Consider the following 12,427-nt stretch of genomic DNA (forward strand, 5'->3'; position numbering starts at 1 on the left):
CGACACACATATAGTGCTATTCTCAGAACTGATCACTCGTGAGATAACTAGACTATATGGGGAAGTCATTAAGAGATTTTAATGTAATAGACTTGGGAATTCGACCAAGAATCGACTACTCAACCGTGCTCATCTGCTGAGATCATTACGACACAGTAAGATCCACTAGAGAGCAGAGATAAATTGATTCAACTGAGATGTGTGGTTAAATGTGGGTGATTCCACTAAATTGCAAAATTCTCATCGATTGACACTAGACTGATTTTTCTATCGTTTTGGTACCCTATGTCTGTATTTGAAACCTCGAGATTTTCACAACTACCGAGAGTCGCCAATGTGTCAAAGAGGTTCATTGTGGCTCGAAGAAAATCGACCATGGGTCATTTGCACTAAAATTTTCTAAAAGCTTTCTAGTAGCCTAGGTCACACTAAAATCGCGCCACATTGAAATTAACCGAGAAATTGAATCCGATTTCAGAAATTGAAAGTTTGGTCATGTCACAAGTCATTTTAGGAACGTCGACTCAATCTTTGAAGATTTTCCTACAAACCGAGATTTTTGTTGAAAAAGTCGAGATAGGGCCGTTTTTTACCAGAAAATTCATAGGACCATTTTTATCGCGAAATTGGGATGCAAATGGGATCTATTGGCAAGGAAAATTGTCAATTGGATCGTGGACTCGATGATGGGAATTTTAGGAACCGAATTGAGTCGATTCAAGGAGAAATTTAATGGAATTTAAGCCAAGTGTTGTGCAAATTCGTGTGCCCCCCTTGGACCCAACTTTTGGACCACTTCAAGCTTCTAGAAGAGGGCTTGGTTGCTGGAAAAAAAAAATTAAGGATATGAATGTTAAGAAGATAAACTCCTAATTTGCTAAGAAGTCTTATCCAAGATTTAATGGGAGGCTGACCTAGGGAAATTTGTGGAGGCTATATAAACCCCTCATGTGCCGCATATTTCAAGGGAGAGAGGAGCCTTGGAGCCGCCATTAGATTTTAGGTTTTTCTTAGTTAGCTTTTATGTTTTTTTAATTATTACTTTAGTGGAATTGGCGCATGTTAAGGAGAGAAGGAGGAGGCAAACCTAACCTACTTGTGACTCAAATTGGTGAATTTGTTTTAACTTAGCATTATGTTCTCTTTAATTTTTGTTCTTAGTGTAGCTTTAATTATGTTCTAAATTTCTTTTGTTATAGCTACAATGGATATTAACTATGATTGATTGATTTTCAAGACTTGTTCATGCAATATAATTGTGTTGATTATAGCGTTCTTTATCATGATCTTAATGCTTTTAGAAGTTTGGCCAACTTTTAAATGATTTTTTATGTATGCATGATACCTGGTGGAGATTGTGTGCATGAGCACTAGTGATATTGAACCACAAATTAAATCCAGGTCAAGGTACATTAGGTTGTTTGTGTGGTTGGGGTAGTAGATCTAGGTTAGGATTACTTATATTAAATTCAGGAATTTCCACAAGAACTTAATGCTTTTTGGTAGTTTAAATTCACCTAAGGTTAGTGTGAGTTAACACATCTAATTAGGGATTATTAGACCAAGGTTGGCTTGTAATCTAATTTAGAGAAATTTCACCAACACAATTGGAAATTAATTTATTGCATGACAAGTTAAGAGAATTGATTATGAGTGGTTAAGTGAAGTTGGATGCTCTAATGCTTTGTGATCTTGGTTAAAATCTTGAAATTTGCCTTGTTAATTTTCGGCTTACTTTAGATTAGGTTTACTTTGCAATTTTAATTAGCTTTTGAATCCTTTAAGCTTCCGCTCTTTTTATATTTCAGTACTTTAATTGGTTTAGTTCATTTTTTACTTGTTTTTTTTAATTTGGTTAGCTAAAGTTTTGGATTGATCACCATCGGTAAGTAATTGGATAATTAGAAACAAATCTAGTGGGAACAATAATCACTCATTACTTTATTACTTATAGACATTGTGCACTTGCAATTCACCTACACAATGGACAATTTAAAATTTATTTCCCTCAAAATGATCATTTGTATCACTTGAAATAATTAATCAATAAATCACTAATGATAATAATTTAGGTCTAAATCTTTTCATAAAAAATAAAAATATTTTTTTCGTTTATTTTTTTTTGGTGAATCTTTTTTTCGTTTATTTATTTTTGTAAGTTTTCAAAATCATTTATTTTTCACAAATCAAGTAGAGCCTTACTAAAATGCTTCATAAAAATGACATTGAAGAGCACACCAACTGAGCAAACACAATTTAAGACTTCCGTTTTATTCCTTTATTTTCACTTAGCAATACTGTTCGTTGCTTTTAAGATGATAGACCACCGAGCGTGATAGTTCAATGTTAAAAGGGTCACACTGTCTTCCATGAGAACATAGATTTGAGTCATGCTATGAGCCAATCTAGTACCAGCTTATGCCTTGGGCATTGTTAATTGGACATTGTTACTTCTTTTGGAAAGATTTCCTGCTTTCTTCATGTCACTGAGGCTACGATAACGGACTTGTATTCCCATGGATAAATTAAATAGTTACGGCTCAAATTAAATATTTATACATACTGATTCCGTGAGGGGTAATTGCCCCTGACGCCTCTCTTTACCTCTTTTTTTTTTTTTAAAAAAAAGAAAAGAAAATTAATTTGATTTATATACCCATGTACGCAATTTAAAGTTAGCTTTATCTTGTTGCTTAAGCAATATAAACTTACTTTTCACAAAATTCGATCTCCATCCCAGCTCAACTTGAGGTTTCTTTGGGACAGAGCAATGATTGATTCTAAGCTGGCCCATTCACTGAAGATGAGCATATCGCAATAATGTCTTCGCAGAAATGAACATATCGCTATTATATCTTTGCAGAAATGAACATCCTGCGTCCAGAAAATAATATGAAGGCTGGCTCGGACATAGTGGGTCGTAAAGGCTTCGTGGATAAGCTCGTAGCTCAGCTGATTCATGATGGCAGCTCCGAGCTTCGCGTGATTTCTGTGCTGGGCGAGAGAGCCATTGGCAAGACAGCCCTAGTGAGGAGTGTTTATAACCGGCTCGACATCAACCGCCGTTTCAAGCATCGCGCTTGGGTCCACATTTTGGCGGGTTCAGGCCTGAAGGACATCTTGTTCGATGTGCTTAGACAGACAACCATGCGAGAACTGGAAGAGGTATATCGCCATCAAGAACAGCACTTGTCTAAGATGCTTAAGAAGACCTTAAAGAAGAAGAGATATCTTGTTGTGCTGGATAATCTACAGAGTGTTGATCTCATGAAGATGCTCCTGATTTCATTCGCAAACTCGAGGAACGGAAGCAGGGTAATCATTACTACTTGCAATGATAATATGTCCTTGGATTCGGGGCCCATGCACTTCGGTCATCTTGAGTCATGCCGCTTAAGCAAGGAAGAGGGTCGTGAACAGTCTAAGCTCGTAGCTCAGCTGATTCCTGCTGCAGATGAGAGCTCTGAGCTCCGTGTGATTTCTGTGCTGGGCGAGAGAGCCACAGGCAAGACAGCCCTAGTGGAGAGTGTTTATGACAAGCGACAAATCCAATGCCATTTCAACCGTCACGCTTGGGTCCGTGTTTTTGCGGATTCAGGCCTGGAGGATATCTTGTCCGATGTGCTTAGACAGCCAACCATGCCAAAACTGGAAGAGGTGGATTGCCAGCGAGAACAGCACTTGTCCGAGATTTTTCAGAAAACCTTCAAGGAGCAGAGATTTCTGGTTGTGCTGGATAATCTGCAGAGTGTTGACCTCATGAAGATGCTCCTGATTTCATTCGGAGACTCGAGGAACGGAAGCAGGGTAATCATTACTACCAGCAATGAGAAAATGTCCTTGGATTCGAGGCATATACACTTCAGTCATCTTAAGTTATGCCCCTTAAGCGAGGAAGAGAGCCACAGCTTGTTAGGAAAAAGTGGCTGGACCCGTGATCCGGAACTTACAAAGGCAATTTTGGATAAATGCAATGGTTATCCTCCAGTGATTCAGCTGCTAGGAGGACTTCCGTCTACTTTTGAAGTTCCAAATTATTGTACTCTCACAGAAATCATCTCTCTAAGTTACGATTCACTCCTAACCTTCTCAAGGGACTGTCTTCTCTACTTGGTTCTCTTCCCTAGGGAGTCTGAGATCCCGGTAAGGAGGCTCTTCAACATATGGCTCGCTGAAAAACCATCTTCGTCTGGAGACTGCACCAAGGATGCCCTTGATGAATTGGTTGCCAGAAACATGGTTCACGTGGTGACACGGAAACTAGATGGAAGCGCCAAAACGTGCCTCATGCCTGGTTTTCTTCACGATTTCATGTCTGTCATGGTTATGGATGTAGGAACTTCGGAGATTTCTCATAATTCCATTTCTACGTCAAGCAGACCACCAAGAATGTCACCTATTGCAGTAAAGATTTATCCGAGTGCCACTGGAGAACAAGAAATGATGGTAAGCACAAACACTTCCACCGAACCACGTGGAGCTAGGCGGGCAAACATGTCGAGTCTATCACTTCATTCAACAAAGCTTCTAAGTTGTTCGCCCCCAAAATTGGAGTACATAGCAATAAAAATGGATGGGGAGAATCGACAACGCAAGCAGATGTGGATAAGTCATGACGCCAAAACCCAGTATGTTGCCAAATTTTTTCGTTCTTTCATGTTGTTCAACACGTGGAAACAGTGGGAACATGTCAAAGAGACAGAAATGTTTCTTGAGCCACTTCGTCTTAGGGATGCTTCCCTTGGCTAAAGGTGCTCGATCTCGAGCATGTTTACAAGCCTACGCTCCCCAAAAGATTGGACAGGATAATGCCAAAGCTACGGTATTTGGGATTGAGATGGACGGTTCTTGATTCACTTCCAACGTCTGTCCAGTTCTTGTCCCACCTGGATACATTAGATCTGAAGCACACCAATGTAACTCGTGTGCCCAGTAGCATTCTGAAGGTACGGAGCCTCCAGCACCTATACATGAACGAAGTATGTATGGACCGGTCAATTTTCTATAACGCATCATCTCGAAAGTCTTTAGCCAACCTTAAAACTCTCTGGGGCCTACGTATAGAACGTAAGAGCGCCATGCTGTCGGTGTTGGGTAAATTTACAGGTCTCAGGAAGTTGGGTTTGACATGCCATTGCACGGTGATGAGCGATGCAGCCAAGTCTGTCGCACGCCTGACCAACCTTCAATCTCTCAGGTTGAGATCATTGGATATATTTGATCACCCTTCGTGCCTAAAATTGAGTGACATGAGTCAACAACAATCTCTTTCCAATTTGCACCTGATCGGAGCATTGGAACTGCAAGACTTGCAATGCCTTCCTCGAAACCTGCAGATCCTTACCTTGTCGATGACACAACTAGAGGAGGATGAGATGGAAGTCTTAAAGAAGCTCACCGGTTTGACCAGTCTTAGGTTATTGGCCGGCTCGTACAAGGGTCAGAGCATGACCTGTGCCGACGGGGCATTCCCGGCACTCCGGGTCTTGAAACTGTGGAAACTGGAACCACTGGAGAAATGGACTATAGAGAAAGGTGCTCTGCCCCGCCTCCAAGAGTTGGAAATCAGAGACTGCACAAGACTGATTCATATTTTTGGGCTAATTCATGTAGAAGACTTGCAAGAAATTAATTTGACGAATTTGGAGAAAGAAGTCGTCATGACGGTTGAAGGAATGCGCCTGAAAGCAGTTGTCATAGTAAGAGAATTGGCCGTCCCTCCTCTGCAAGTAACTCTCTTTCTCACTTTGTCAATTTCCCACTACACGTCCATACGGTAATATTTAGGAATAGGTGTATTGGAAATCCTAAAACTTGTCACCAACATGCAATTGAATATTAAAATTATCAAAAAGTGCAATCAAATCCTAAAACTTGTCACAAAAATGTAATTGAATTCTAAAATCTTTCAAAAAGTGCAATCAATTCCTTTCATTTGTTGCACTTTCTAAAAGTTTAAGACTTGATTGCATTTTTTGAAAGTTATAGAATTTCATTGCATTTTCGCGATAAGTTTTATAACTTGATTGGATTTTTTGAAAAATTTAAGACTCAATTATATCTAACGATAAGTTTTATGACTAATGTGCTTATCCCTAATATTTACGACTAAACTAGACATTTTTCCTTGCGATCATATTTTATCAAAGGAAAATTCTTTTTTGTCATTTTGATTGTTGAAGATCTAGTTCCTTTTTTTTTTTTTTTTTTGGGTCAAAGAAGATATTGTTCAGATTATCTTGAATTGTTGTTGTTAGGAAGGATACAGCAACATTGACAATGAGGAAGATGACAAAAATGGTGATGATACTGGTTTCGAAGAAGTTTTGGAGGACATGTCCGAGGACGTGTTGGAATACGTGCCAGAAGATTCTTCCCAATTGTGATTGTGCACTAAATCAATTAGGTATTAGATTGAGATTGGGATTGATTTGTAGAATACATTATTTCCATTTATATATACTCTTGTACTATATTTACAGAGCCGAGTACATTAGGGATCATTGAGGAGAAATACAAAATTTCCCTAAAACTATCTTCTTTAGTCACGATCTTCCCCTTGTCTTCTTTGTTCTTCTTACTTCTTTTCATGGTATCAGAGCAATTAAACTCCTAATTTAACATCCGCCTACAATTGCCTGCCAAGCAACTCTAACCTGCAAAAGAAAGTTAATCCTCCGACATAGGAATCAACATTTGAAGAACAAAAAGCAACAAGCGAAGAAAGGTTTTTTTTACCTCTACCATGACCAATAATTTGCCTTCCACTTCTAATGATCAATCCACAGAAGAAGTCACGCCACAAAAACCCCAGAGACTCGGGATCTGATTCTGGATCCCTTTATTGTGACTCAAGAGCAGCACATTCAGGCACAGCTCGTGCAATGGCAGACATCCCAACTAAGTCTAAATTGAGGCAGCCCATTTCAAGCCAGCCCATCGCGGGCCATCCTTACCAATGGGTACCTTAGATATGGTACCTTGGGCCGAACCCAAATCCATCATTGCCAGGAAGTCAAGGCTACCAAAGCAATGCCCAACCCGATGGGAACCCACCAATCGTAAACAAGGCAAGCCTAGCTATTAGGTTGAATCTAGTTATTACAGGGCAAACAATTGAGTTGAACGAACTAGATATGGCAACAAATCCCCACCTGGGATTTTTCAATGTAGGTCATGGAACCAAGTCAAGTAATTCAGGTATGGGAACAAATCTCCACCCATGTTTTTTGCCTGAGTGTTTGCCGCTTTCAGTCACAACCATCACCGGTCGTCCAAAGCTCGGTGACCCCCTATACGTGTTGACCATCGACGATCTAGAATTGCAACTCATCAGTCTACAACTGACTAGGTTGGAGAACTATTCTAGGTGGTCACAAGACTTCCGGTGAGCCATTGTGACGAAGGACAAAGACAGATTTCTCGATAGAATCATTTCGATTCCTTCTGATGAATGCTTGGCCCAACATTGGAGAAAGTGCAATTAACTCGTTCAAACATGCATTGGCAATTGCATATCTCTAGAAGTCGTGGCCAAACTTCAACTGACGGAGGATTCGAAATGCATGTGGGAAAATATCAAAGAAATGTATGGTAAATTAGACCAAGCCAAAAAAATTTCTCTCATGTAGGAACTCAATGTACTCAAGCAAGGAAATATGATGGTTACGGCTTGTTTCAACAAGTTCTCGTTGCTCTAGAATGGCCTCAAAGCTACTGAGGAAAAACTCAATGGCTAGAAACAACCCTAAAATAGTACAGATCCATGAAATAAAGGCTTCACTCAGCGAGAAGATTTCAACTATCAAGAGACTTTCTCTCCAATAGCCAAAGATGTTTTTATTCTTTTTTATTAGTTGCAGCTATTCATGATTAACCGTTGCACCAAATGGATGTGCTTTGAGGCCATTATAGAGCGATTTGGATGAAGAGATTTATATGGATACTCGTCAAGGTTTTATAGAGACAGGTGGAGAATAAAGTATGTCATCTTCACAAATCTCTTTATGGCCTGAAACAAGCTTCCAAGCAATGGCACGCCAATTTTGTTAATGCTCTGACAACTGCAAGCTTCAAACAGTGTCGCGCCCCGATCCTCGAGCACGCACACATCCTTCTACTTGGTCGATTTTAGAATGCGATATCCCAGGACTATGTATTGCCGACCCTTTCATTTATTAAGCACATGCGGAAGCAATTATAAATTCCCAGATAGTAAAACAATGGGATATAAAAGCATGCCATATTTTTCATATTGAAATCTACAACCAAACCTTTATACATGGCATTAGACAGAGCACTTCACAAAACTATTCACAACTTCAAAGTCTCACTCTATCTACACATATACAAAGGGTTCACCAAGAGATGGGATTTCACTCCTCATCTGCGTCATACTCAAGATCATCCTGATCCTCTTTTGACTTTTCTTCATTGAGCTCACATCCTCCAAGCTCTTCATCATTTTCCGGCTCATCGTCCTCTTCTGGTTCCTCCTCCACAGGCTCATCTATGGGCCTGAAATGTTGTCCCACAACCGGGATAAGACTACGTCTCAGCAAGTTCTACCCCACCAAGACTCGATTAGGAAACCAATATGCTAACCAGGCTGCCTATGCAGACACGAGTCAGAGGACTTACCCTGGCCTAAGATTCCACCTGCATATTAGCATAGATCAAATAGGCATCCAAGCAATCACATCATTGATTGAAGCATCGATCAAATCGACCTAATCGATTACACGTCAATCGGACCATTCAAAGTCACTTTCACTCAATCAGTCAATTCATGACAATAGATCAAATCATTGATCAATTGACCTAATCGATTACATGTCAATCGCACCATTTTCAGGTCAAATCACTTCTCAATATAAAGCCTCCCATTTACACTCTCAGTCACGGAGCTACAGTAATGCTCTCGGGCGTCTATTCGCCAAGGTGATGTACAATAAACACTTTATGTGCATGCTCTTAGGCATTCCAATTACCTTCAGCCACACGGGCATGATACTCGACACACAGAAATACGGCCGCGCAGGCACCTATGTAGCACGAACACGCGACACGCGACACGACACGACACGACACGCGACACGTCATTTCTTAAAAAGTAGAGAATTCCGACACGTTCCGACACGTTATATAATTTTTAATTAATTTGATTCAAGTTCACAAATAAATAAATAAGAACTTACAATAAATTTACACTAATAATATTAATAAATCTATTCATAAAAAAATTTAAAATATATATTCATAATTAAAACGTGTATACTTAAAAATATATTTTTATTCTAACAAAAATTACTTCCCTCAAATCCTCTCTCCTCGTTTCTCTCTCCTCTCCCCTCTTTTCCCACGCCACCACCCCAAAATCCTCCCCCTCGATTTCTGCAGATCTGCCCCCACTTTGTCTCTCTCCCCCTGCCCTTCCCCCTACGCCCACTTGCTCCCTGCGCCCCCATCATTCACCCCCACCCCCTCGATCTCTTCCCCTTCTCTCCCCTCTCTCTCTCTCTCTCTCTCTCTCTCTCTCTCTCTCCCCCTCCCTTCCCCCTACGCCACCACCTGCTCCCTGCGCCCCCATCAATCGCCCCCATCCCCTCGGTTTCTTCCCTTCTCTCCCTCTCCCCTCCCCCTCCCTTTCCCCCACGCCACCACCTCTCCCCTGCGAGGCTGCACTCCCCCATCAATCCCCTCCATCCCCGTTCTTCCCATGCTCTCTCTCCCCCTCCCCCTCTCCCACGCCACCACCTTCTCCCCGCCCCCTCGGTTTCTTCCTCACGATCTTCTCAACTCTTTCGGTCGCCTCATCGCTGTCGCCTCCGGCCTTCCTCCTTCGCAGCAGCTGCAGCCTCGCCGCCGGCCCTCCATCGCAGCGTCCGTCACGGCCTCACCTCCGCTTCCTCGGCCTCTTACTCGACCTCATCTCTCTACCCACCATCGTCTTCTTCAACAATCTCTCGGACACGCGTGTCGAAGCGTGTCGAGAAAAGTTGACCGCGTGTCGGATTTCTCAACACGCATTGACCGCGTGTCCAACGTGTCCGAGCGTGTCCGAGCGTGTCGGACACGTCGACACGTGTCGGACACGACTCGGAAGGCTCGGCAACGTGTCCGTGCTTCATAGGCAGGCACGATATACGCCACATAGGCATGTTCTACGCCACACAGGCATGGTCAATTATCGCCACACAGGCCTGATATATATTTAGCAATTTACATGCATCCTCTAAGGCTTTCTATATGCCAACGCGATGTAATAGTGGCCGAGGCACGTCACAAATCATTTCTTCTTATCTTTTATCATACTCGATAAAATATCGTGCGTGGGCACACGGTTTGCCTTAGCCAAAATATAATAATTTCGTTTTCACAAATCCCACCATTATTTGCGTCCACCAAAACACTTTTGGTGCTGTCAACCGACATCCGGTTATTTTCCAATTAATTATCCAAATTAATTAATCCAGGAAAATAATCTTATAATCACAATTAATTCATTTCAGCACAAAATAAAGCTCAATTAAATAAATGGACTGCACCACGACGATCATCACGAAATTTCGGTCGCTAGTCATCCGAGTTGAATTTCCGGAAAATAAATAAATAATTAATTAATTTCAAAAAATTAATAATTAATTACAATAAATCAATTTAGCTCAAATTGGTGCTCAATTAAATAAACGGACTTCACCACGATCATCAGCATAAAATTTCGACCACCGGTCATCCCGGTTGAATTTCCAGAAAATAATTAATTAATTAAATTAATTTCGAAAAATAATATTTAATTACTAAAAATTCCAATTATGCCCAAATTGCCAAATTGAAGCCCGATAAGGGTTGGGAAAAATCCCGAGCTACCTTCAATAAATAGTAGACCACGTCTACTTGCTAAATGCACACTCAATTTGTCTAATTCGCATCACAATTGACTAATAAACACTAATCCATACTAATCTAACCACCTAAACCTAATTAATTAAAACTAATCAACCCTTAAGCATCATTAGTCTACTAAGCAAGGATTAGTGAGATTACTCACTTGCAAAGCGAAGACCGGAACACCGCCACGGCGGCCGAACTTGGGCCCGCGACAAACTTGGACCGGGCCAATAAACTTTACAAGCCCACATAAATTTCTGGGCTTGGGCCTGCTGGAATTCTTGGGCTGAACTTGATCTGGGCTTCAAGACTGGGCTGAAATGGGCTTGAAACAAAGCTGAACTGGGCCTGTCTTTGCTGAAGCTGGGCCGGGCTTCAAGTGGCTGAATTGCTGGACTTTTGGGCCCAACTAGACTTAAATTCGCTGGGCTTGAGGATTGCTGGAGATGGGCCGGCTTGTTGGGCTCGTGGAATTGCTGCACTTGTGGGTTCGGTGGCCCAAAGGAGCTGCTTGCACGTGCTGGGCCCCGAACAACAAGACAGAAGCAGCTTCGGGCGATGGCGCAAGAGGAAGGGTCTTCGGTCACAGATGGAGGAGAGTGCAGAGGAGATTTCGTTCGGGGAAGCTGGCTGTCTTTGCTGGCAGCAACGAAATGAAGTGGAGCTGCAGGTTCGTGAGGAGGAATTTGTGGGCTGAAATTGCTGGGCTGTTCGTGGACTTCAATTGGCGAGCTGAACAAGAAAACGGAAGCAGCTGGTGTCGCTGGCAGCTGTTGGACGCGTGCGGTCAATCGACCAGCTAGGGAACGCAAGGTTGACTCGGTGACTTCGTGGATGCGTGCTGCTAGAGGAGAGGCATGGACGAGGAAGCAGTTTCGCTGGCGTCTTCAAGTCAGCTGTGGGGGAACTTCGCTGGCGACGGTTGACCGAATGGGATTCGGTGGATTGAAGCCGCGTGGGCTTCAGTCTTCGTGGGCAGAGAAGCGAAGCGGTGGAGGACGTGTGGCTGCAGCTTCGTGGGATGAGGGCTAAGCGGAGAGAGAGATGCAGAGGCTTCGGTGGGATGTTGGGTTCTTTCGGTGGCCAAAAGAAAAGAATGAGCTGCAGGTTTTGTCGAAGGAGAAAAATTGAGGGAGTTAGCGTGCGGAGAAGAAGAGGCTGTCCATCGGTGGCTTGGCTTGCAAGAGAAGCCGAAGATGAGGGGGAAATGAAGTCAAAAATAAATATCTCATTCATGATTAACAAACCCCAAAAGTCTTCGGCCTAACCAATGGGGAATTTGCTCCCATTTCACCTAAATTAAATCACTTTGTTGTAGATAATTATGCATATTTTCAGCCAACCTTTCCAATGGGTCACCCAAGGGGCCAATTCTCCACAATTCCATACCAAATGAAATCAAATTAAGGACCAAACTGCAGCAATCCATCACCCCTACGAATTTGCACCACCTCCTTACCATTTACTTGAATTTGGTGATCCAAAATTCCTCTAATAATGTCCATCTGAACTTGCAACTTTTTTAATTTATTATTAT

At 42.0% G+C, this 12,427-nt stretch overlaps 2 protein-coding genes across 2 annotated transcripts; both read left to right on the forward strand.

Annotated features, from left to right (window-relative positions):
• Positions 1 to 2,865: 2,865 nt before the first annotated feature.
• LOC120290125 (disease resistance protein RPP13-like) lies at positions 2,866 to 4,749 on the forward strand. The gene has a single exon (XM_039305808.1). The coding sequence runs from the start codon at positions 2,866 to 2,868 to the stop codon at positions 4,747 to 4,749; it is 1,884 nt and encodes a 627-aa protein (XP_039161742.1).
• A 35-nt stretch (positions 4,750 to 4,784) lies between these two features.
• On the forward strand, positions 4,785 to 6,513 carry LOC104428226 (putative disease resistance protein At1g59780). The gene is made up of 2 exons (XM_039305807.1): positions 4,785 to 5,729; positions 6,258 to 6,513. Exons 1-2 carry the CDS (start codon positions 4,809 to 4,811, stop codon positions 6,384 to 6,386), a joined length of 1,050 nt encoding a protein of 349 aa, XP_039161741.1. The 5' UTR covers positions 4,785 to 4,808; the 3' UTR covers positions 6,387 to 6,513.
• Positions 6,514 to 12,427: the final 5,914 nt, after the last annotated feature.

This window comes from Eucalyptus grandis, unplaced genomic scaffold, assembly GCF_016545825.1.
Source record: "Eucalyptus grandis isolate ANBG69807.140 unplaced genomic scaffold, ASM1654582v1 tig00008702, whole genome shotgun sequence".
Classification (NCBI taxonomy): Eukaryota; Viridiplantae; Streptophyta; class Magnoliopsida; order Myrtales; family Myrtaceae; genus Eucalyptus; species Eucalyptus grandis.

Bases quoted from the DNA above. Each gene is read 5' to 3' on its own strand.
- LOC120290125 (XM_039305808.1), top strand. From the start codon at position 2,866: ATGAACATCCTGCGTCCAGAAAATAATATGAAGGCTGGCTCGGACATA.
- LOC104428226 (XM_039305807.1), top strand. From the start codon at position 4,809: ATGCCAAAGCTACGGTATTTGGGATTGAGATGGACGGTTCTTGATTCA. The intron at 5,730-6,257 runs GTAACTCTCTTT...TGTTGTTGTTAG, and splicing joins TGGCCGTCCCTCCTCTGCAA to GAAGGATACAGCAACATTGA.